Raw genomic sequence first — 26,156 nt, forward strand, 5'->3', positions numbered from 1 at the left:
AGGTTCCCTGGAATGGAAGAAGGAGTCTTAGAAAAGTGCTATAATGCATCATGAAGCTGTAATGCTCTTCTTTATAAAGGTCTATGGTCCATTGCTTCATTCCATCTGCTTTTTAAAAAAAACAGTAAAGTAGGCAATGCTTTCCTGTAGGTATTCACACCTTTCCCATATGAGATGAGGATGAATGTAATTTCTCATCATAGCATGTTTCTTTAGTATTTATTTCAAGAGCACAGTGAGATCTAATTATTATTTACAGTGTACCCAAAGTTATAAAAGCTAAATCGGATGTTTAGAGATACACGCTTATATAGAATGCCACTGAAAACTGCAAATTCCCTGAAATCACTGCACGGCATGATTTGCAGTCTTTCTGTAAAGCACAGGGAAAATTCAGTGAATACATGGATCCTAAGAAGAAAAAGTATTATTTAACCTCTTGCATAACATAGATGATATTCTTTCATGCAGCTATTCGTAACAGTGATCTGAATCCTATGTATTTCACTCTCCATAGAAGGATTAAGAAACAGCTTTGAAATCATTAGCGAGGGCTGGGACTGCAGCCTTTACATCCAAACAGCTCCCTTATCTCATGTAAAGAATCACAGTGCATCCTCCTGCAAGGCGACCTGTGCTGCACAGCTCTCAGGAGCTCTGTCATCAGTCTCTTCTGAAGAAGCTCTTTGCTCAGCTTTAAAAACAGTGGGGAGTACAAGGTCAGACATAGGTTTTGTGCTGACGGAGAAGGCAGACCTGGTAAACCTACTGAAAACAATAGGAGTCTGCTCATGGGAACCGTTAGCCTTGTGTTACTGTCTTTGAATTTGGTCTCAACAGAGAAGTTGTTTAGAGGAGTGAGACGGACTACTATTTGTTTGTAATTAATGGCTAGATTTGAATGGTTTCAAAAACATATTTTACAATGCTTTTTTTTGACATTTTCAAACAGTTGGTGTATCATTCACATATGTGTTGTTAAAATAGTTAAATAGATTATCCTGATTTCTGTCAAAATACCATATTAGACTAAATATTAGAATTAAACTTAGGAAATTTTAATGACTTTCACAAAGCCCATTCTGAAGTACTGAGATATTCTCCCGTGGGGCATGTGTCTCTCGTGAAAAGCCCTTGAAACTGGAGCTTGTTTCATCCACTGGCTTTCACTGGCTTTTGAAAATCTCCAAGGATGGAGACTCCACAGCCTCTCTGGGCAACCTGTTCCAGTGCTTGATGAAGCTTTAGAGAAAGCTAATTTTAGCTTTCTCTAAAACTTTAGATAAAGTTTAGATAAAGCTAGTCCTGCATGAGAGAATAAAAGTACTAACTGACCTCCAAAGGCACTTTTCAACCATTTGGTTCATCTAGCTAAAAAATGTATTTTCCAAAGTAGATATAATAATGTACTAAAGAAGCTTAAGCATTATTTAGTTCTGTATTAGAAGGCTGTTAACTTTTTTTTAATGCCATATGAAACGCTTCCTGTTACTCTAGAGCTGATAATAATATTCTAGGGAAGGACTAAGTTGCATTTTAATAATGCAACAGTCTTGCTGTTACAATGATAGAGAGATATATTGGTTTAGGAATTCAGCATGTACTTTTATTGCAAATATTTAAATATAATGACATCGTGAGTCATTAACAAAAGTGGTTATTATATTTAAGGATCTGATTAAAAGAGGTGTAATAAAAATATATTACCATGTATTATCATATTCAAAGACTGGAGGAAAGAAAACATCACTTCTCTCTTCAAGAAGGGCAAGAAGGCGAGGACCCAGAGAACTACTGGCTGGTCACCCACACCTCGATCCCTGGGAAGGTGATGGAGCAGCTAAGCCTGGAAACCGTTCCCAGGCACATTAAGGACAAGAAAATCATCAGGAGTAGTCAGCATGGCTTCACCAATGGGAAGTCATGCTTGACCAACTTGATAAATTTCTGTGATGAAGTGACTAGTCTGGTAGATGAGGGAAAAACAGTGGATATTGTCTGCCTGAACTTCAGTAAGGCCTTTGACACTGTCTCTCATAAGATCCTCATAGACAAGCTGTTGATGCACGGGCTGGATGAGGAGATAGTGAGGTAGACTGAAGACTCGCTGAATGGCTGGGCCCAGAGGGTGATGATCAATGGCACAAAGCCTAGTTGGAGGCCACTAACTAGTGGTGTACCCCGGGGGTCAATACTGGGTCCAGTCCTGTTTAATATCTTCATTAATCATCTGGATGATGGAGGAGAGTGTACCCTCGGTGAGTTTGCAGGTGATATAAAACTGGAAGAAGTGGCTGATACGCCGGAGCAATGGGGTGCCATTCAGAGGGACCTCGGCAGGCTGGAGAAATGGGCTGACAGGAGTCTCATGCAGTTCAACAAGGAGAATTGCAAAGCCTGCACCTACGGAGGAACAATCCCAGGCACCAGTATATGCTGGGGCCCACCCAATGGGAAAGCAGCTTGGCAGAAAAGGACCTCGGGGTCCTGGTGGACACCAAGTTGAACATGGGCCAGCAATGTGCTCTTGCAGTAAGGAAGGTTAATGGTATCCCGGGCTGCATTAAACAATATAATTGCCAGCAGATGGGGGGAGGTGAGCCTTCCCCTCTGCCCAGCACTGGTGAGGCCACACCTGGAGTGCTGTGTCCAGTTCTGGGCTTCCCCATACAAAAGAGAGATGGAGCTACTGGAGAGAGTCCAGCGAAGGGCCACTAAGATGAATAAGGGACTGGAGCATCTCACATAGGAGGAAAAGCTGAGAGAGCTGGGACTGTTCAGCCTGGAAAAGAGAAGGCTCAGGCGGGATATTATTAATGTCTATAAATACCTGGAAGGAGGGTGCAAAGAGGACAGAGCCAGGCTCTTTTCAGTGGTGCCCAGTGACAGGACAAGAGGCAATGGGCACAAACTGAAACACAGGAGGTTCCATCAGAACATCAGGAAACACTTTTCTACCTTTTTCACCTTTTCTGAGGGTGACTGAGCATGGGAGCAGGTTGCCCAGAGAGGTTGTGGAGTCTCTATCCATGGAGACATTCAAAAGCCATCTGGACACAGTCCTGGGCAACTGGCTCTGGGACAGCCTGATTGAGCAGGGGTGTTGGACCAGGTGACCTCCGGAGATCCCTTCCAACCTCAATCATTCTGTAATTCTGTGATCATATTCATCTTTTACATAGTATAATTTAAGATGTGTGGCTAATGTCTATCTTACTGTCTATGCCTTCCTGAATTCCTCATTTACAAATACTAAAGCCATTGGTAAAACAGCATCACTGAATGGACTTTAAAGACCTGTGAGACAATTATATAGGACAAAAAAATCTCAGAGTGTATTCAGTAAGGTGATAAAAAAACCCTCTCTGTATAAATAATTTTTCTTTCAGTCAGGAAGTCTCCTTAGAGTGCCATCTTGTGTTGAAACCTCAGACTGAGGCATCTTTAGAACAAAGCAGGGAAGAGCAAAAAACGCAGCAAACCTAAATATTGAAGCTAGTTTCTTTGAAATTTGTACTCTGCTACAGACGTCTCTGCTGTTTAAAGTTTTGCTCATAAAACATGAATGCTAAAATATTGTAAAACAATATTTGAAATACCTGTTGTTTGTATTTAGCTGTAAAAATAAGTACAGTCTGGTAATTATGATATATCTGTTCTTATATTAGTAAGCTTACATTTTTAGAATGTTTTTCATCCCAAAGTGCTCAGATGTGATTTATTCATTATGGGTGAAACCTTGGCCTGTTGACTTGGTTCCTGTTGACTTGAAGAGGTCTTGGATTTCTCTGTCCTTTGAATATAAGATTCTTAGCCACCACTGAAACACAGTAGCATTGATGTTCCAGAAACAGTACAGTGCTTCGGGTTGGGAGGTTTTTGGAGTAGAATAAACATCAATGAACTATGGAGAAAAGTGTAGGTATACAAAGATATTTAGCCAGATTGGAGTTTAGCCAAGATGCTTGTGGAATTCCAAGATTCTTGTGGAATAACACCATGGTCCTTCTTATCATTACTCCACAATATAGGCTGGTTTTATCTCTTTTTATGAAAAAAGCCTCTCCAGTTACAACCAATACTTTAGTAGAAGGGATTTCAATCACCTTATTTTTTACAGAGGGAATAAAATGGCTGCAGTATAGTTTTTCCTGTCACCGAGAACTTACCAAAGTGCACTTTGGCCAGCTAGCACTCCATAATGCTTGTCTATTTGCCATCTATTTATATATCTGGGAAGAAAAAAAGAAAAAAGTGTATAAGCTGTCTAAGAATGCAGAAAAAATGAAAAGCACAAAATAAAATTTGGATCAGCCAAAATAAAACCAAACAGAACAAGTGACATTTCTTACTCAGCCTCAGTCTGCTCTCATATTTCTATAGATTGTATCCGCTTACCACTGTGGTATCTCCCATGTCTTTCAGCAGCATGTTCCACATATCACATGAATATTGTGAAATTATTCGGAGAGCATACCTTATATATTTATAGTGAGATAAGGTATTAAATAAATTATTCCTGCTCCCTGACAGCGTGTATACCTATATAGAGCTTAGAGTAGCTTGACTTCATTGAGCTTATAGTATAGAATAGACAGAATAGACTCTTTCAGTTGGAAGGGACCTACAACAATCATCTAGTCCAACTGCCTGACCAGTTCAGGGCTGACCAAAAGTTAAAGCATGTTGTTAAGGGCATTGTCCAAATGCCTCTTAAACACTGGCAGGCTTGGGGCATCGATCACCTCTCTAGGAAGCCTGGTCCAGTGTTTGACCACCCTCTCGGTAAAGAAATACTTCCTAACGTCCAGTCTAAATATCCCCTGGTGCAACGTTGAACCATTCCCATGTGTTCTATCACTGGATCCCAGGGAGAAGAGCTCAGCACCTCCCTCTCCACTTCCCCTCCTCAGGAAGCTGTAGAGAGCAATGAGGTCGCCCCTCAGCCTCCTTTTCTCCAAACCAGACAAGCCCAGAGTCCTCAGCCGCTCCTCATAGGACATTCCTTCCAGCCCTTCCACCAGCTTTGGTGCCCTCCTCTGCACGCATTCAAGGACCTTCACATCCTTCTTAAATTCTGGGGCCCAGAACTGCCACAGCACTCGAGGTGAGGCTGCACCAACGCTGAATACAGCAGGACAATCCCCTCTTTTGACCGGCTGGTTATGCTGTGTTTGATGCAGCCCAGGATGCGGTTTGCCCTCTCGGCTGCCAGGGCACACTGCTGACTCCTATTGAGCCTGCTGTGGACCAGCACCCCCAGGTCCCTTTCTGCAGGGCTGGTGCCAGGCCACTCCTCTCCCAGTTTAATCTTGTGCCCAGCGTTACTCCATCCTAGGTGCAGAATCCCGCATTTGGACTTGTTAAATTTCATCCCATTAATCATGGCCCAATGCTCCCATCTAACTAGATCCCTCTGCAAGGCCACTTGTCCCTCAAGAGAGTCAACAGCACCTCCCAGTCTGGTGTCATCAGCAAACTTGCTAATGGTGCATTCAAGTCCTGCATCCAGATCGTTGACAAGTATCTTGAACAGAGCTGGCCCTAGAATTGAGCCCTGAGGAACACCGCTGGTGACCGGTCACCAGCCTGATGTAGCCCCATTCACTACAACCCTTTGAGCTCTGCCCTTCAGTCAGTTCTTCACCCAGTGGACCATGAACCCACTCTTCCCACAGTTGGACAACTTGCCCAGAAGGGTGCTGTGAGGGACATTATCAAAAGCCTTACTAAAATGCAGAAAAACTACATTCACTGCTTTCCCTTCATCCACTAGGCAGGTGACCATATCATAGAAGGATATCAAATGAGTTAAACAGGACTTTCCCTTTATGAACCCATGTTGACTGTGCCTGCTGATTGCATCGTTCTTTAAATGCCTTCCAATAGTACCCAGTATAATCTTTTCCACAATTTTTCCAGGAACTGAGGCTAGACTACCAGGTCTGTAGTCCCCTGTAGGAGTTTGACTTCATTTGAAAACTCAGGATGCAGGTGTACTTCTTGGTAATTACTTAGTTTTAAAGCAATTCCTAAGTCAAAGTAAGTGGGTAAATACTTAATTTGAATAAGTTTTTTTTTAAATATATGTTCTAGTATAAAGCAAAATCCTATCAATAAAAGTTATTCAAATACACAGCTGAATTTTAATTTTAATAAGTCATAGGTTTTTTAATTCACTAGCTAGTGCTGGATGCTTCACCCAGAAGTAAAAACCATGGCAGAGTAGGCAGATGTGCATTAAACTTGCCTTTCAAAATAATATCGATCATTAATAATTAAAAATTGCTTAAACTCTGAAGCTTGATGAACCTCATATTACAGTTAAGGGTAATTCTGCATGATTTCAGTAATGATTTAAGTAAATAAAGAAATCATACAGTTTGGACTCAAATCTTTACCTTGTAATTCTATGGGAGTGTGTTCTAAGATACACATTACCTAAAACTTTTTATTTTATCAATTTTGAATTGAATTGACCCTTCTGTTATACTCTAGGAAACATAAAAGTCTTAAACTCATAAACATGCTTTCTTCTAGCTTCTTACAGAGAATGAAAATTTTACTAGGGTGTTTAAGCAGCACTGGTGGAAAGTATATAAGTGCCTCATCAGTGCCTGCCTTCCAGGTACCACTTTTACCTCGTGTGTCAGATCTGTAGATACAACTGAGGTTTCTGTAGCATTTGTTAATTCATCTGAAAGTATGGCTTACAGATGTAAGCTATGACAGAGCCAGAAGAGAGCCTTTCCTACAGCTCTGGATTCTGTTCAGAATTAGTAATGTTATTCTTACTGCTCCAAATATAACTGATTCTTAGGTAATAGGGGCTCAGGTGCTAGAGAACTAGCAACCAATATTATTTTGCCTTTTCTTACAACTATAGCTAAGACATATCTAAAAATCCGTAACTGACACAAACTGAAATAAACCTTAAAAATTTGGAAGCTCACTTGCAAGAGAGACCTTTACCTACCAGACTCCTTTCCTCTCTCCCTCCTTCTCTCTCACCTGCTCTTTCCCACTCTCTTCTTTCTTTCCTTCTTTCCTTCTCATTCGTCCTTCCCTCCTTCCTTCCTTCCTTCCTTCCTTCCTTCCTTCCTTCCTTCCTTCCTTCCTTCCTTCCTTCCTTCCTTCCCTCCTTCCTTCCTTCCTTCCTTCCTTTCTCTTTCTTCCTTTCTTCTTTTCTTCCTTTCTTTCCTTCTTTCTTCCTTTCTTCCCTTCTTTCTTCCTTCCTTTCTTTCTTCCTGTCTTCCTTTCTTTCCTTCTTTCTTCCTTTCTTCCCTTCTTTCTTCCTTTCTTCCTTTCTTTCTTTCCTTCTTTCCTTCTTTCCTTCTTTCCTTCTTTCCTTCTTTCCTTCTTTCCTTCTTTCTTTCCTTCTTTCTCTGTCTATCCACATTTTCAGGATTATTGCTGCTGTGTTATATCCTCATCCTTCTGGTGAGTGTAATGAAGAGAAAGAGAGGAGTTCCTCCTGTGGAAAAACTAACAATTACCATGGTTGAAAGTAGGAAACAGAACAGAGATTTGAAGTTGCATTTCATCTCCATGCCTGTTGCTTTCATTAGGAGAACTGAGATGGTTGCTAATGGTTTCACCTTTACCATTTGTTACATTTGCTGTAGGTCAGGCTATGAGCCTTCCCCGAGCTTCTCCTTTTAGATCAAGAGTTTTTAGGTGTGTCAGTCATGTTGCAGCCTCATTAGTGTCTGTGTGACATCCTTCAGGATACAGGAAAGGGTGGCACATTGCTCTTCTGAGCACAGCTGCAGCACACATTAGAACGTAGCAAGATAGATCAATATCAGCTATGAAAGTTTCAGCTTTTTCGACTTGAAAGAATGTCTGGAAAATATTTTAAGTAGCGCATGAGTCCAGGAACCAGAATATGTCATAGCACCTAGGTGGTTTGCCTGTCTGCCATTCACAGTCACTGTTGTAAGAAGTGACACTTGCAGTATAGCATGCGGAAACTCTGACTGAGCCCTTTTTCATCACAGCAGCAATTGGGTGGGTGCTAGTGAGCATGCAAAGAAGGGGGTGGCTAAAGGAAAAGTCCGAAAACCTCAAAAGCTCAAAAATGCTTTCTGCTTCTGTCAGTGCCTTTGGCTTCCAAGGATTTGCAGTCTCAGGTTAACTGCCCAGCTCTTATTTTCTTCTGGCTTTTCACCACTGGAATAATTATGCTTCTAAATAGTCTTTCAGCACCAATGATCTTCACTTAGCTAATGGTTTTGTAGAAGTCAGTGGCTTTATGTTAATTTTCTCCTTTCAAGTCAAAATTAAGTATATGTGAGACCACTAGCAGCTGCTGCTGTTGAAGAGGAGTTACAGCTGCCCTCTTCAGGTAGTGGAGAACAAAGTTGCCCAGCTAGTCAGCTCTACGTGCCTTCAAGATGATGGTTGTAATCTGTAAAATGCTGCATGCACCTAAGATGAGGTTCGCGTTCGGAAATACATACTTAAGTGTATAAGCCCTATTTTGTTGTGTATTTTCCCTTTGAAAACAATGGAAACTAGTAGTCTAATAGAAGTTGGATATTCTGAACCTTTGTGGATATGGATCCACATCAAGAAGAACATGTCTATACTTTCATGTACGTGCACAAAAGTTAGTAGAAGGTTCAGCTTGCTGAATAGTGTGTGTACTTGAACCAAAATAAGAGTATCCAAAAATTACATTGGAATAACGTAGCTTTTATAAATGTGTTAGTGTTGTTCTTGTTTGTTTACTGTGGCTAGGGACATTTCTCATATTTATGATACAAAGTCAGAACAAGACTGTTCCTGTCCCAAGGGCTCACATCCTACTACAAGAGAAGATACAAGCAGACACCATAAAGGGAAAGACACTGACAGTATGCAAAACATTAGCAGCAGTGTAAGAATAGTCTTGAATCCCAGTTTTCCCATAAAACCTGTGGTTTTCTTTAAGCTCTGTCTTTTAGAATTGATTTATTAACCTAGTTTTCACATGTTTTCATTGGTTCTAGCATGCACAATTACAGACAAAACCAAAATATGGATATGTGACACTGAATAGATAAGTCACCATCGTGTGACAAACAAAAGCCCTCCAAATGTTTGCTTCTTAATTGTAAGCCAATCTTTTCATTTTGGAGGGAAAGAAAGGAGTTTAAATAGTTGAATCTAACTAATGACTGGAGTAGAGGACAGTGAAACAGACATACCAACATCTCTTGAAACACACTCTACTAACACTTGTGGGAAATTTAAGTTAAAAGCATCTGATTTGGTTAAACTGGGACAAATTTCAGAAACGGGATCCAAAAGTGCCCTTAAAATGGCTGGAATTTGGGTTAGAAGGCACCCAGGGTGGATATATGAAGGCAGGCTATTGAAGTGTCCAAATAGCTACAGGGTTTGGATTATTTTCCCCATTAGACTGCAGAGCCAAAATATTCAGTGGGCCTAAAGGTTCATCAAATAAATAAAATCAGAATAATTGTATAGACCCTAACAGTAATGTCTGTTCCTCTTCAGAGGTCAAATTTTGCTGTCTTGCTTCTCCTCATATCTACAGTTCTCCAGCCTTAAGATCTTAGCTCCAGTGTCCACCTGAGAGAAGAAAGGCCTTTCAAATGTCAAACATAAGTACAATGACCATTTTCGTAACTTGCCTCTTCCAGATGCTCAGACATTTCTGGGGTCACAACACGGCGGGGGTGGGGGGAGGGAGGGAAGAGCAAAGATGACAAATCCTGTGTTCCTTTTGCCATCTTTAAGTCTCAGGGTAACATACTTTGTTGAGGTTGTAAACAAAATGTCAAAAGTAAGTATTTTCTTAACACTTTTCTTCATGGCAAACATGGCTAAACTTAGATTGCTCTGCTATTCCAGAGCAATCCCTTGCTCTGGAATAAAAGGGAGTCTGTGTGTACTGTTGATTATGATAGTCAAGATGGTAGTGCCACCAGGCTTCCCCAACTAAGCAAACAATTTAACCACCTGCTAAATGTGGAAAACCTAAGAATAATGACAATAATAAATACTTTTTGTCTAGCATGTCATGGCACAGTGAATTGGATCATGTTAGGCTTCGTCTGCTGCCTAATGCAATGTAACATAGCAGATAAAATAAATCAAATGGGTGACACTCTATTGGACTTGAAAGATGATAGCTCTTGTAAAGCAACTGATGTGAAAATATGTCAGTGCAGTAGATTTCAGGTGTTTATTGAAGTCTTGAATCTTTGAAACCCAGCAAATACATACTTTAAGGGCTATGAAACAAGTGACTACAAATACAGCAGTATGCTTATTACTGACAAAGCTGTTGTCTGAAACAGAATTCAGCTAAATTTTATGTTTTCTTTGTGTGTTCAATTCGTTTTTTCATTTCTGCAAGTGCTTCCTAGAGACATTGGCTTGAACTTCAAAGCATACCGCTATGAATGCTTTAGTGATTATTGTGGTAGCTAGACTCAGAATTTTCAGTTACAAAAGTTCAGTAGTGCCTACCAAAGATAATTTTAAGTTTCAGTGGGCTAGGATTTAATAATATGGATTCAAAGAAATAGTATCCAAAAAATATTTTTGATTGTTTTCAACATTGTAGTAAAAAGTTGTGTTTATTGGGGTCAATTTTAAGGAAGGTTTTAATTTATGTTTCTTTCTTGTATTTCTTTCAGCTGTTTGTTCATTTTGAATGCTTATAACAATTCACTGTGTGATTCATTACTTGAGCCTTTAAAAAGCTGATCTGCTAATTATCTTTCAGTAAATAAGCATGGAGCTGCAGTAAGGGTTGTAACCAATTAGGAAGCCTATGAAGTCATGCCTATTCTCTTTACTTAAAGCTGTGTTCTTTTTTGTTTCTGCTTTGTTTGCTTTATGAAGGCAGAACGCTCAATTATCACTCAATAAGCAGTTTAAATATTTTTTTAATTTGATCATTGTGATGGCATTGTGAATTAAATTTTTCAAAAATATAGGCAAAAAAATGGTTCGACAGCAAAGTTTTTTTATTTTTTGATATCTGAAAAAAGAGTGGAAGCACCTTTATTTATTAAAATAACGTGGCCTTCCAAGATACGGTGTATATTCTCTAAAAATATAATGCATTTTCTTAAAGTTTACAAATAATTTGTTAAATTAGTTAAAAATTAAATTAAAAGTAACTACTTCAAGAAATTTGTCTTCTAGATCAGATTTTTATGTGTGTTCTCAACAGCAGAATAACAAGCTGTGAAGAATAAACCTGCATTTTTGAAGGGGGTGTGTCCCCATTAGTTTCTTGATTTGTTTTCCATTAATTTCAATTACTTAGCAAGTTCTCAGAGTCAGATAGGATAGTGTTAAGGACATTTGGGTACTATGCCTGTAATTTTGTTTTTGTAATCTCTTTGGAGTTTGTTTAAGTTTAGCCTCTGAGTACTTACGAGTTTTAGAGTTTTTCACACTTGTTCTTCAGATTATTAAAATGCTTCTCTAATATATCTTCCTCAATAATTGACATGTATTCATAATTTGAAATTAATGTTGCAGTTAATACCTGAAGGAAAAAATTAACATTAGATGTGTTTGGGGTTTGTTGTAGGTATTACATGATAAAACCAAGAACCCAAAACTAGAACAAAAATATAATTAACTTTCTTTCTCTGTGTAGCCCACTGTTTGTGAACGGGAGCTCTGTGTGTTTGCTTTCCAAACATTAGGAGTGATGAACGAAGCTGCTGATGAAATTGCAACTGGGGCTCAGGTAGAATTATCTAATGCTTATTACATATCTGATTTTCTATAGTATACTCAAGTCTTCTCAGTCTCTTCTAGTATTTATTTTGACTTGTATTCCCCATATGAGTAGTGTTTGGTAAGTATTATTTATTTGTCCACTGTATAGCTGTAAATACACTTTTATGCATGGCATTTTCAAATGGTACTAATGAGGTGCTTCCATTGTTTTGCTTCCATGTAATTAGTGTAACTCTGTTTTCTTGTTCTGTTGTATTCAATTAGGTCACCTGGGTTGTTAATAAAGGCAGCCATTGTCATTTGGAGATAATTCCCATTTATTTTCACCTAATGAGCCATTACTACTCTCATGCAATTAATAAGCTACTTCCTGTTCATGGTGTTGGAATGCAGCTATCCACTGAGCATCTGTTGTTTTGATCATTAAATAACAGTGGGAAAAGCCTTACTGATGTTGCTACATAGGTTTTTTTCCTCTCTTCTCAAGGATCAAGAGTTTAATAGAAGCTTGCTTCCTGACTCTAAGTTCAGTTATTAATGTAGTTATAACCATATCATTGTTTTCTTTCATAATTTTGTATGTGCCTTAAAACAAAGTATTTTAAACTATGTTTTCAAATCACCATTTAATCTTAAATTATAGTAAATTCAAAAGTTAAAATATCTTATGTTTAAGATCCTTTTAAGATCTTAAGTTAAAAGTTTACACCTCTTACAGAAAAGTGCATTCCTCTCTGATTTCCTAGACATATGCCACTCACTGTGCATTTACGCAGTAAGCAACATCTTTTTTTTGGAAGAGCAAATGTTCAGTTCAGTTAACTTTAACTAGCACTAGTAAGTCAAGTCACTGGAAATAAACTATTCAGCTAAGTACCTGAATACCACCTATGCACATATCCTCAAAGGAAGAAACTTGCAGCAGTGTACACCAGCTTCTTCACTTGCGAATATGACTGCAGGATCTGAACATCAGCTCTTCATCTGATGTCTGAAGACGGTTAGATGGCTATATTTGCAACATCTAGCATACCAAACATTGGGATACCTGTGTAAGCTTGTAAGAAATGGAGAGAGGTGTGCTGATGAAGTCCCACCTCTTCCTCAACCTGAAGTCCTCTGAAGACCTCAGCTATGTGTTTCTGGGGAGCTAGAGGGTTTTTTTTAATTCAGGCACTTACATGGTACATTACATGTACATTTAGAATCATAGAATAGTTTGGGTTGGAATGGACCTTTAAAGGTCATCTAGTCCAAACCCCCCCTGCAATGAGCACGAACATCTTCAACCAGATCAGGTTGCTCAGAGCCCTATCCAACCTGACCTTGAATGTTTCCAGGGATGGGGCATCCCTGGTTATTTTCTCTGGGCAACCTGTTCCAGTGTTTCACCACCCTCACTGTAAAAAAATTTCTTCCTTATATCCAGTCTGAATCTACCCTCTTTTAGTTTAAAACCATTACCCCTTGTCCTATCGCAACAGGCCCTGCTCAAAAGTTTGTCCCTATCTTTCTTATAAGCCCCCTTTTAGTATTGAAAGGCCACAATAAGGTCTCCCCAAAGCCTTCTCTTCTCCAGGCTGAACAACCCCAACTCTCTCAGTCTTTCTTCATAGGAGAGGTGCTCCAGCCCCCTGATCATTTTTGTGGCCCTCCTCTGGACCCGCTCCAACAGGTCCATGTCTTTCCTGTGCTGAGGGCTCCAGAGCTGGACGCAGTACTGCAGGTGGGGTCTCACCAGAGCAGAGCAGAGGGGCAGAATCACCTCCTTCAGCCTGTTGGCCACGCTTCTTCTGATGCCACCCAGCATACAGGTGGCCTTCTGGGCTGCAAGCGCACTTTGCCAGCTCATGTCCAGCTTTTCATCCACCAGTACCCCCAAGTCCGTCTCGGCAGGGCTGCTCTCAATCCCTTCATCCCCCAGCCTGTATTGATACTGGGGGTTGCCCCAACCCAGGTGCAGAACCTTGCACTTATCCTTGTTGAATGTCATGAGGTTCACAGGGGTCCTCTTCTTGAGCTTGTCCAGGTCCCTCTGGATGGCATGCCATCCCTCAGGCTTGTCAACCGTACCAGTCAGCTTGGTGTCATCTGCAAACTTGCTGAGGGTGCACTCAATCCTACTGTCTGTGGCGCTGATGAAGATATTAAACAGTACTGGTCCCAGTATGGACCCCTGAGGGACACCACTCGTCCAATTCCTCATCCACCAAACAGTCCACCCATCAAATCCATATCTCTCCAATTTAGAGAGAAGGATGTTGTGGGGGACCATGTCAAAGGCCTTTACAGAAGTCCAGACAGATGACATCCTTAGCTCTTCCCTTGTCCACTGATGTGGTAACTCCATTGTAGAAAGTCCCTAGGTTGGTCAGGCAGGACTTGCCCTTGGTGAAGCCATGCTGGCTGTCTTGAATCACCTCCCTGTCCTCCATGAGCCTTAGCATAGCTTCTAGGAGGATCTGTTCCATGATCTTCCCAGGCACAGAGGTGAGGCTGACAGGTCGGTAGTTCCCAGGGTCCTCGTTTCTACCTTTTTTAAAAATTGGTGCAACATTTCCCTTCTTCCAGTCACCAGAGACTTCACCTGACTGCCATGATTTTTCAAATATCATGGAGAGTGGCTTGGCAACTGCGTCAGCTACTTGCTGCAGGACTCTGGGATGCATCTTGTCAGGTTCCATAGACTTGTGTATGTTCAGGTTCCTCATGTGGTCACAAACCTGATCTTTTACAGTGGGAGGGACTTTTCTCTCCCCGTCCCTGTCTTGCGGTCCATCCACTCGAGAGGTGTGGGAGGATAGGTTGCCAGCGAAGACTGAAGCAAAAAGGTTGTTGAGTACATCAGCCTTCTCCTCGTCCTTTGTTACCAGTTTGCCAGTCTTGTTCATCAGGGGGCATGCTTTCTTTGACCTTCCTGTTCTGACTGACATACCTGTCGAAGCCCTTATTATTCTTTGCACCCCTTGCCAAGTTCAGCTCCAGCCATGCCTTGGCCTTCCTGACCCCATCCCTACACAACCGGACAGCATCCCTCTACTCTTCCCAGGATACCTGTCTGTGCTTCCGCTGCCTGTGCATTTCCTTCTTGCCCTTTAGTTTGACCAGCAGGTCCAGACTCAGCCATGCCAGTCTCTTGCCTTCCTTGCCTGATTTCTTACACCTGAGTATAAAGAGCTCTTGCACTTTATGGAAAGGATCCTTAAAGATCTGCAAGCTCTATTCTGCTCCCTTGTCCTGAGAGCAGTTTCCCAGGGGGTCCTATTGACTAACTCCTTGAACAGCTGGAATTTTGCTTTCCTAAAATTAGGGAAAAATTAGGTACAAACTTACATGATACGTTACACTTACATTGTACATTAGGAACAACCAAGTAGCTCTCACTTTCCTTTTCAAATACAGCTGACAGGAGAGGTGGTCCTGGTTAGCTCTCACTCTGTGTTTTATGTGGGTATTACTATTGCAGGCATATGCGGAGCTTCCTCTAGATCTCTAGAGTACCTCTACATCTACAGAGCTTTGCTGTAGAGTACCAAAGTGATTACAACCTTAACGGTTCTTAAAAGGTAGCAGATAAGAGGTTTTGTCATCCCATTGGACCTAGGTGACTAAATTTTGCTAAGTTTCTAGTGATAGCATTGCACCCAGCTCACTACATCTGATCTGGCTGAGCTCCTGTTCCTGTTTGCAGAAAGAATTCAGCACTTCTAGGGTTTGATTCATCTGAGGTATTTTTGACATTAGTTTAGAATAGTGTGAATCACAGCATAGACTATCAGCACAGTGGTTATTTTCTCCATTTTTTATAAAGAGAGCCTAGGCTGACTAGTAAGAGGTAGGTGTTTGCATTGTGAATCTCTACGTTTTGTCAGATGAATCTTCCTCCAAATCATTTTGTGCAGAGAAGGAGCCTAAATATAGGTTCCCATTATTAGAAATCACATCCTGTTTTTTTCTGCTGTGCTTTCAGCTAGTTTCCTAAGGTATACATCCCTACTTTGTCACTCCCAATATTCTGATGGCTCCTCCTTAATAATAAGTGATTGCACTTTCTAAAACTTTCAAGGCTGAACTCACTTTACCTTATTTTAGTCACGTAGTCAAAATGCCTGAAAAGTAAATGCATGATTTGTTGATAGTTCAGACTCCCTGTAAAGAGTCTCTGGAGAGAGAGGTGCACTGTCTCAGAGAATGATGTCATAAGAAGGAATTGTCATCAGCAAGTGTCGTCTTGTCCTCTTTGAAAATATTTTAATCCTTACTTACATACTTCAGTACCTACTGTTAAGGAGGAGGAGTTCCGGCCCAGCTATAAGGACACTTACTAGATGCACAGCACTTCCTATTATCAAGGAAAGCATACGCAAGTTTGTATTATAATGTTTGTATTAGACTTACTTCCCAGTTTAAGTTGTTCTGTGTTCCATCAGCTTAAAACAATGATCTCGGAGGAAATCTTGAGTTTAACTAAGCTTAATCTATGCACATTTTCCCCCATGTCAGAGCAATATGCAGGTATCATGGTGAGAAACAATATAGGAGTCAAGAGTTGGTTTAAAGGAGGGCTTTGGGATGGTGGTCTAAGAACTGTGCCAATTTTAAGACAAAGTCCCATCATGCAAATCATAAAGCAAGACAACTTTGAGTCACTGTATTAAGAAATTTGGGGACTCAAACAACTCTTCCCTAGCAGTGTTTTGCGACTGGAGGCTAAGAAGTGCTTCTGAGAAGTAGGGTGTATGAACTCAGGCTCCGTTTCATGGCAATAAATTTACACAGTTGCAGGCCTGTTGCTTGACCTGGCTGTGTATGCAGACTTCTGGCCTCCTTTGCAAATGCTAATGCAGATGCCCTATTTTGAAACATTCATCACACTTACAGGTATTATAAACTGGAGAGTAATCAGAACACCATGGAGGAAGGGATCATTATTTAAATAACTTCATTTTTCAATATATGTGAGATATTTAGTAACTGGAACTAACAGAATATTTTTAAACTGATGGAGAAAATTGTCCATTCATGCTAAAGGAGCACAGGAGGAGAATGGCGAAGTATGACTCACGGCAGCGCAGTTCTTTTTCCCTTTCATCATGATTCTTATTTTCATTCTGCTTCTCTAAAGGACCGTCTTTTTTTTTTTTTTTCTCCAAATGATCAGATACAATAGCAGATATATAAAAACTTCTAGAACAGCTTGAGCTGTGAGATTAGACCTGATCCGTGTGGAGTTGTGGGAGGAACCAGGGATGCCTACTAAGTACGACTCATCTCAGCTTTTCCTTTCTTTCATGGAAAAGTCTGTTTTCACACAGGAATGTTTTCAGAAGGCACAGAAAAAGCAGGGGGAAATGAGCTAATTTGCACCTACATTTTTATGTAGCAATTTTGATTTCATTATGAGCTGGATTTAGGTTTCATAGCTGCCAGAAAGCTGCATTCTCTCTGGTTAGTGATTGCTGTATTCTATTTTTAACCTCGGAATTACGAATTCTGAAACAATTATACAGAAATCTGTTGCTAAGTTGTGTATGTGCCTATGTGCACATATGTGAACACATGCCTGTGTACACATCATACGCATGATCTTACGGTGAAATCTTAGAAATCATAGATATTCAAAGCCATGTTGTAATTTTGTACAACAGGATGGAAGGAAGAGGATCTCCCAGTGTGAGCTGTGCGAATCACTGTTAAACCACGGAACTGTTCTGGCTTTAGCAGAAGCAATGTTTACAAGTGTTTCTATGATTACAGTCTTCAGGAGAACAGCAGGCAGTGGTACAGATTCACAAACCTTTCCTCGTTTTTGAGCAACATTTTTCACTGGCATCTACTGTAGAGAGATACACAGATCCAGCACGACTTCATTTCCCTAGAGAATGAATTTAATCCAGGATTTAGGAGCTGTGCACAAGAGAAAGCAGGACTGCAAACAATGTATTTGACATGATAATACATTTAGGACCAGATACTGGTCCTACTTATCCACCTGGAATAATGTACCAGGGTTGAACCTGAAGCCTGTTGAAGTCAATGGAAAAATTTCAGTCCTAAACTATGTCCTGTGGATATACGGGTTTGGGTAGTATAGGTAACAACGAAATAATGGTATTACTATAACGTGTAAAAAAAGAAGACTGGAAGATACAATAGGAAAGTACATATATTGAATAAATACTTTTCTTTATGCCTAGGTGGTTGATCTGTTAGTATCCATGTGTCGGTCTGCGTTAGAGTCACCTCGGAAAGTTGTCATTTTTGAGCCATATCCTTCTGTAGTTGATCCTAATGATCCTCAGATGCTGGCCTTTAACCCCAGGGTAAGTAGTTATCTTTCATTATGTCATAGCTTGGTTTTAGTCATGCATGAGATTTCAAAGCAAAGCCTTCTTCTGAAGGAGTCTCCTTTACTAGAAGAGAAACAGCTCCAGGATATACAAGTGTGTGACTGTTTTCAGAACTCTGTAGCTTTTTTAATTGTCTCTGAAAAGGTATTTGAGTATAAACTGTAAGTTGCTTTCAAAGTTATGTTGAAGGCAAGAAATTCTGTTAGGGTAAAAATTCTAGATGCAGAAATTTATATTCTTTGTGTATTTCTCTCAGTGTACACATTGGACACAGAGAGAAAGATGGCCTTTGGGAGGTGTAGACCATGTAAATCAGGGGATTTCCAGTCCATCTTTTTCTTCTTAAAGTGGTTATTGCTGTCATCTCATTTTCTCTCTGCAAACAATTACATCCTTAAATGTAATTTTATCAAATGTTGACATAATAGTCAAGTTTTGTACAAGCATCAGTTTTGAAGTAAAGAATTGTGTTTGCACTGCTTGCTCCTCAGGCTGCAAATACTGCCTCTCAGGGAAGCCCTTGAGAAGCCATGGATTACTACATCTCACTTGAGCCATCCCCAGGGGCATAAATGGGAACTTTGGATGTCCTGCATTGGGATGCATTTCACTTTTTCTGAACAAAGGCCAGTTAGCAGTCATTATTCCTCAGGAAGGGACGAGCATGTTCTGTAGCATGTGGGAAGAAAGACTTGCCAGGAGGTGCTTGGAAGGGGGCTGATGAGGAGACAGCTAGTCTGGTGGCTGGGCAAGGTGGGAGTTTGAAGCAGACAAGGGAATATGAAAGGGGGTGACACCAGAAGAGGAATGGAGAGAGCCCCTGGGCTGGCAGGGCCCACACTGCCTCCTCCCAGCTTCTTGCTAGCATGGGCGAGGTGAAAGCCCATGGGCAGAAGTTGACAAGACCCAAAGATGGGGAACAGTGAGGCTCCTGAAGGTGACATGACATGTGGAGCTGGTGAAGCATGGACTGTTAAGCTCATCCACTCAGAAAAGGTGGAGCTGTCTGGTAGCGGATCCCAAGCAGAAGGTAGGCATGGATCAGGGTGAGGCAGAGGGACAACTGAAGGACCTCTGATGTTTTATAGAGCTGTTAGAAAGTAAACACATCTGTTTATTTAGCATTTTATTTAAAATCTATTTGGTCACTGCATTATTTAACTTAATAGCAAGTTGTCTAAATAACTGTCAGAACCTGTGTTTAGTTACAAAAATTTGTTTACCAAGTAAGCTAATTTTTTGAGTGTGTTGGAGATTCCAGTGAAATTCAAAGAAAAACCATCATGATAATATTGCAGGGGGGGGGAATTTTCCTGGACTATGAATGAGAGGGTCTGTGTGTGAGGTGGAAGGAAGCTATTGGTTACAAATGTTTGAAAGGATTGGTTTGCTGAACATTTGTCCTAGCTTTGGTTTTATACACACTCAAAGAATTCATGTTTTTGTAGAGCCAAAGACTAATATTGTTTTAATTTATTTCCTTATTTTACGCTACATCAGAAGAAGAATTATGACCGAGTCATGAAAGCATTGGACAGTATCACTTCTATTAGAGAGATGACACAGGTGAGTTTAAAAATCTTTACCTAACTTAAATCGCTATTTCTAGAACTAGGAAGATGTTTATATTACTTGCCTATGATGAGTGGGGAAGTCAATAGTATCATCTCCTTCCTATAGAGCTGTAATAATATGAAAACGTGTGTTAAAAATAACAAACATAGAGTTTCCGTAATGGTAGTCAAATAGAAGTGATGAAGTAGAACTCAGATCTTTTGAAGTTTAAATAAGAGATAATAACAGCAGAATGGGACAGTGTAGTGAGATAATCGCCAACTGCTGCATTTCTGGAAATATCAAAGCCAAGGGGGGGGGTCTTTTATTTCCAAAGCAGAAGAAATTGATTTTGTGACAGTGTTCTGCATGATAGCTTTATCTCTATTATAACAAAACACTTGATCAGCTACGTGTGGTTGGGACTTGGAAGGTTGGATCTCTTGGGATTACTACCATATGATTTCTCAATATTCACAGTGGGACAGCATCTGATAGCCATATTTATATTTATTGTTACACTTCCTTTCCCAAACAGCCCAGTTGATTATAACTGATTATTGAAATCTCTCCCATGTACCTTGCTTTTCCAACTGCTTTATAAATGTAACCTCACAACAGTTTATAAATCTTAACCCTATATGTATTCATAAAGTACTTTGGGATTCTGGAATGAAGAATGAGGTGTATAGAGAGGAGTAAAATACATTGAAAATTAAATTCACATATTTTTGTTACTTAATGTAACATCTTGTAAAAATTTAAAAAATCGGGTATTTCTGTGACCTAATATAATATCTTTTAAAAAGAAAAATAACCATCATTTTGCTTTTTTTTAATATTAAAATAATTCTTGGACTGAAGAGTTTTAAAGGGGTGCTTTGCACTGTGATTGAAATCAAGAAAGGTTTTCAAAGGGATTATAAACTGATACAGTATTTCACTTTACCAGTTTTATACCATGAAACAGTTTAAAAAATGGAGTGGATTATCTTGGGGTATTTTGAGAGACTTAATTTTGTGAAGTTCCAGTCCAATTTCTTAATCCAAGAGCCAAACATAAATAGATGTCTTCTGCTGTTCTCCCTGAGATCACCAATGTTTGCTATAATATACTCATTTTGATGCTAATTACATGCTTATTATTTTACTCCAGGGAAAATAATTGCTATATTAATTCTTGTTGTTGTCAAAACACATTTATAACTGTACAAGGCTAAATGTCAGTAAAACTGTGATTTAAGCCTAATAATGAGTCCCATGTATTCATTTTAATAGATGAAATCATGGGCAATGTAACATATAAAATTTAACCTTATGTTTTCAACTAGAAATAATGTAATTACTCTTTTCTAGGCACCTTACTTGGAAATAAAGAAGCAGATGGATAAACAAGACCCACTTGCACATCCTCTTCTACAATGGTATAAAATTAACTCACATGAGATGATAATTATTAAAGTACCAAGTTTAATGAATACTCACTTTTACCAGTGTAATTTGGTATAAGTTCACCCTAACAATTAATGTAAGGGTTGATATTTGCAACTCCAGGTGTTTCTGGACTGTTTCTGGACCTCATCTGGGCCCTCTGAAAACACTGGAAAGACTCCAGCTTATTTGTACAGCCTCTGATCTCATTTTCTAGTCAAGTTTTGGTCTACTTGCACCTGATAGGTTCAAAGGCCTGCAGCTGGGTGCTTTGTGGTGGCCATTCATAACACATTTTTAAGAAGAAAAGTTCTGTTTGGTTACCATGTCTAATACATCTAACTGTTTCTTATTTTAGGGTTATTTCTAGTAATAGATCACATATTGTGAAGCTACCGGTAAATAGGGTAAGTGTCTGTGGGGTTCTTTAAATTTGCTCTTTTCTCATGGCTCGTATCAGCATTTTAGGTGGGAGTCTTCTAGCCAAACATAGGTGTCTACATTCAAACTAATCACATGGACTCCATTAATAGACAAGGGAGAGAAATAGGTAGTTTCAGGTCATGACTCATAGAATCATGTTGTGAATATCTAAAATTCACAGGTCAAAGGAAAATGCTCAGAAAAAGCCCAATTGAGGTGACTAGCTCAAATACAAGTGTCTACCTTGTAGTCATCTAAGATTGGGTGGGAATAATTTCACTATTTGCTGTGTTACTATATAAAATATTAGATACAGAATTGTACAGAAAGCAGTGCACACAAACACGATGTACCAGGAGATCCATATATGTGTACACCTTAAAAAGAGTATAGCTCTTGAATTTTAGAGGGATGGTACTGAGATTAATTTCTGAGTATGTGTGCCTCTGATCCTCTGATTAAGGGCATAGTAATCTGCAGCCTTTCAAATCTGAACCTTAATTCAAAGCCAGCTCTGATCAGAATACCATGATGAAATTGTTCAATTTAATTACTTTACTAGAGCCATATTAGGCTGAAATCTGTTTCAGAAACTTCTGTATGTTTCATAAACTGAAAGACATTTTTACTGTTTGATTTCAGGTAAAAACTATGGTAATGAGGCCAATTTCAACTTAGTTCATGTAGTTATTTAGATGCAGTCATGTATTGTATGAAACAGCACGGTATCTTAAGAACTACCATTATGGAAATGCAATGCTTTTGTGTTAATCAACTTCTTTTCACTTGTGCACTGTTATATTTTACAGCAACTAAAGTTTATGCACACTCCCCACCAGTTCCTACTTCTCAGCAGTCCACCAGCCAAAGAATCCAATTTCCGAGCTGCTAAAAATCTCTACGGAAGTACCTTTGCATTTCAGTAAGTACATGTATTCATATTAATCAAAGGTTATCGAAATGCCATGCTATTTTTTTCTTCTTGCCATGTGAGGTTTACAGCTGTGAATTTATTGTTTTAAAGGATTACTGATTTAATTTTGCATTTTACACTGTGGATTTTAACCCTTTCTTTTTCATTTTTTCAGTGGTTCACACATTGAAAATTGGCATTCCATCCTGAGGAACGGCTTAGTTGTTGCTTCCAACACGAGGCTGCAGGTAAATAGTAGACTAAATAGACTTTAGCTAACCTGTGCATGCTTGACTACATACTAGCTTAGGCAAGTTTTCAGGGGGTGTGGTTCTGGTAGTCATATAGGTGGAAAAAAGGGATTACTTCAAATACCCTCTTGTTTCCTGGAAAAAGTACTTTTCTGATGCAATTAAAATGAAATAATGTGTCTGCTAAAATGGCTAGAAAATCCCATTGCTGGAAGCAGTGTTTCAATTTTGCATTGCAGAGCAGCACCTCCAGGAGGCTTAGCTCGGTACTGCTTAAAAGCAGTCGGGATTAAAATTTAGACCTACATAAACTATCTCCATGTTATAGGATCCAAGAGCATACTAGATTTACAGGAACTGGGTTTACAGCATCTTTTCTCCTCTGGTTTCCTTGGGAATGGAAATATGAGTGTACTGGCCAGGAGGGAGCTATTGCAAACTTCAGTTCATTTTCTCAGACTGAATCATCAGGAGACCACTATTGCAGAGCAAAGTAGGCAGTACCAGAGGGACTGGGGAGCTGTGGCTCAGGGTATTTTAGCATCATGGTTTTGACAGCTCTTCCCCAGGGCTGAGTCCCTGGTACCTTGGAGGAGGATCTCAGGGCACTGACTAAGGATTGGGGTACAGAAGACACTGAAAAAAAGGAAATGGAAATCTCTGCTGTTCCTCTTAGTGGTTTGGGTGTTTTTATTAATATCTTTGGAAGATACTTTCCTAAGAAAGCAGAATTTACATACCAAAATTCACCAAAGTAAACCCCTTTGTTTATGCTTATTTTTTTGTTGAGGGTTGAGGTACTGGGAATAGGAGGAAGCAGTAAAGCCCTATTTTATACAAGTCATCATTTTTAGATCGCTCACACACCTAAGGCATATCCTGAGTCCAGTTCATCGTATTTAGCCCAGTACCAACCAGTCAGGAAAAATATCTACTCACCAGGATCCTATACAACATTGTAGGATCTGGAGGAGCGAAGGCATGTTTGCACATTCCTATGAGAGCTCTGGCACATTGCAGAGGCAATGTAAATATCATTGGGTCAGAGGAAAGAAATAAGGGTGATCATGACGCTGAAGCCCAGTGGTCATAACAGGTACCTAGGTAGCACATACTCTGGGTTCTCATTTGTGCTCCAACAACTACTTGATGTGTTTTCCACATAAAGCAGTCGGTCCCTGGTGGAGAAGTGAAACCCATACTTCCCCCTTTCCAGACAAGAAAATGACTGCAGGGCTAATAAAAAGTGCTCACTTTTCTTGCTTAGCCCAAGCTTCATGACATGGAACAGTGATGTTGGTGAAGAAGAGTCTTCCCTTTCCTCTGTTCTTTTCAGACAGCTGGTAGCTTTGCGGCTAAAGCGCAGTCCTGCGGTGAGGGGATATACATGTCTGAATTGGGTCAGGCAAAAGCTTGATTGAACCCATTCCTCCAGTACCCAGGCTGAACTAGTGACTAAATTTTTCTATAGCATATGACCAGTGTCATCACCATCTCTTAATTTCTTACGTTAAAGAAAACAAAAGCAGCTGTTGCTACTGTTGATTCACAGAGGCTGGCTAAGGCCATGCTTCCTGCCAGGGTTTTGATGTGAGACCCTTGCTGAGCTTGCTCAGCCTTGTTAAGGCTGAGGTGTATTTGGCCATGTATTGAAGGACCCTCTGTAGGCATCCTCCATGGTAATGTTAGATTCAAAAACAGAAAATGAAATTTTCTATACAAATCTGATGTAAAATTATGTTTGGGCATTTAGACATGGTTTCCAGAATATACAGTATTTTAGTTATATATTCGCAGCATGATTTTTTTAAAGACTTCTTTGAAGACCATTTTTTACCACGCAATAAATTAGTGCAGCGGGGCAGATGCTTATCTACATTACGACCTGTTTCTATCATTATTATTATTTTGTCCAGATAACCAAATTAATGTTAAACAGTCACTCCACTCTTTTTCAGCTCCATGGTGCAATGTTTGGAAGTGGAATCTACCTTAGTCCATTGTCAAGCATATCATTTGGTTACTCAGGTGATATTTATAAATCACTCTAAAGTTGGACAAATAAAGGGGGCTATCTTAGTCTACTGCTTTTCTTACAAGCTTCACTGCTTACAATACTGTATTAAACTTTATCTTTGTTGACCAAGATTAATTTATTAAAAAAAGAGAAAATCTAAATTCCCTTACTAAATAGCTGTCCTCATTTTCCAAGGTGCTGAGTATCTTGAAACTGTGCTTGAAGTAAATAGTAGCTAACACTGGATGCTGTGTGTAATGGAGCAGGTCTTGATTATACAGTGGAAATCCAACTTTGTGTTTGTGATTTTTTGTCAGTATCTGCCTAAGTCCATCTAACATTATCTATGGATTCATGGGCTTTTGCGACCAGATCTGACAAAACAAATATTCATCAATAGACAAGTTCAACTGTGTATATTTAAGAGTATTCCCAAGCATTGCCATGTCAGGATTACATAGAAAGTACAGGACAGTGTGTTTGTTTACGAGAAGGGGAGGGAACATAATTTGTCCCCCTAGTAAATCCAAAAGTGAGTCATGCAGAGTTTTCCATATAAGAATTAAATCGTAAATAGAAGCATAATAGAAACAATATACACCAACGTGTATATTAAGAAACTTAAGAGGTTTTAAAAAATGGTGACTTTTTCCTTTAGGTATGTTGTATTTACCATTTCTTCACATGTGAAAGTGCTGGTATAGTTGAATGCATGTTTGTGTGCATGTAGATAATTCTGAGAGTTTTAGTTATGCTTTCTGCTTTTCAGTATTTTTAGGTAATGTTGCAATTCATTTTAAGAGCTCAGCATTTTTTACTACTATTTATTGAATGTCAATATCAGTAATCTCTAATTGCACTTTCAGCTTTTCAGAGATTACAAAAGTATGGAAGCTTTTTAGGACTCACTAAAAGTGCAGGTTGCAGTATCATTATCTAACAAAATGCTCTTCTTTTTGGACAACACTGCTTTGTCAGCTTCAGTGTGTTTTTTCTCATCTCTACCTTTCACGGTCCCTTCCATCCAGTCTCCTCCAGAAAGGAGGCCTGTGTTCCTGTAAAGTACGTAATAATTGATGCCAATAAAAACCAGGGGTCCTACACTCCCTGTTCCTTCAAAGAGTTAAACTTCCCCATAATTCAGTCTGTGTTTGCAAACTGCCAAGAAATATGGGATACTGGAAAGGCAGGGAAGCCTGTAGTAGCATACAATACCAGAATTTTATATAAACCAACATGAGGAATGTAAAAGAGATCTAAGGCACAAATGTAGGTGTTTAGATTTCTGACATGGAAATTGGATCCAATGTGGCTGACAAATAATTTAATACTTTTATGTGTAGATAAATTAATTAAACCAAGGTAGACTTTAAATAAATTAACTACTCCTAAAAATTAATTAGACTTTTAATAAGTCTAAATAAAGTGTTAAAGATTAATATCTAAAGTTCTTTCTCTCGTGATTTTATTATCCCACCCACAGTAAATCACACTGTGTTACT

General features: G+C 39.5%; 1 protein-coding gene across 3 annotated transcripts in view; it reads left to right on the plus strand.

Annotated features, from left to right (window-relative positions):
- Positions 1-26,156, plus strand: part of PARP8 (poly(ADP-ribose) polymerase family member 8) — a 120,938-nt gene that overhangs the window by 89,107 nt on the left and 5,675 nt on the right. Inside the window, exons 15-22 of one of the 3 annotated variants that reach the window (XM_075527394.1) lie at positions 11,630-11,722; positions 17,913-18,038; positions 19,566-19,631; positions 20,976-21,043; positions 21,409-21,457; positions 22,283-22,395; positions 22,562-22,634; positions 24,596-24,665. In XM_075527394.1, coding sequence (XP_075383509.1) covers positions 11,630-11,722; positions 17,913-18,038; positions 19,566-19,631; positions 20,976-21,043; positions 21,409-21,457; positions 22,283-22,395; positions 22,562-22,634; positions 24,596-24,665 — 658 coding nt within the window. Of the gene's footprint in view, positions 1-11,629; positions 11,723-17,912; positions 18,039-19,565; positions 19,632-20,975; positions 21,044-21,408; positions 21,458-22,282; positions 22,396-22,561; positions 22,635-23,195; positions 23,277-23,427; positions 23,466-24,595; positions 24,666-26,156 lie in introns of those variants that run through there. The other 2 variants (XM_075527396.1, XM_075527395.1) reach the window with 2 other exon arrangements.

Source organism: Mycteria americana, chromosome Z (assembly GCF_035582795.1).
Source record: "Mycteria americana isolate JAX WOST 10 ecotype Jacksonville Zoo and Gardens chromosome Z, USCA_MyAme_1.0, whole genome shotgun sequence".
Classification (NCBI taxonomy): domain Eukaryota; kingdom Metazoa; phylum Chordata; class Aves; order Ciconiiformes; family Ciconiidae; genus Mycteria; species Mycteria americana.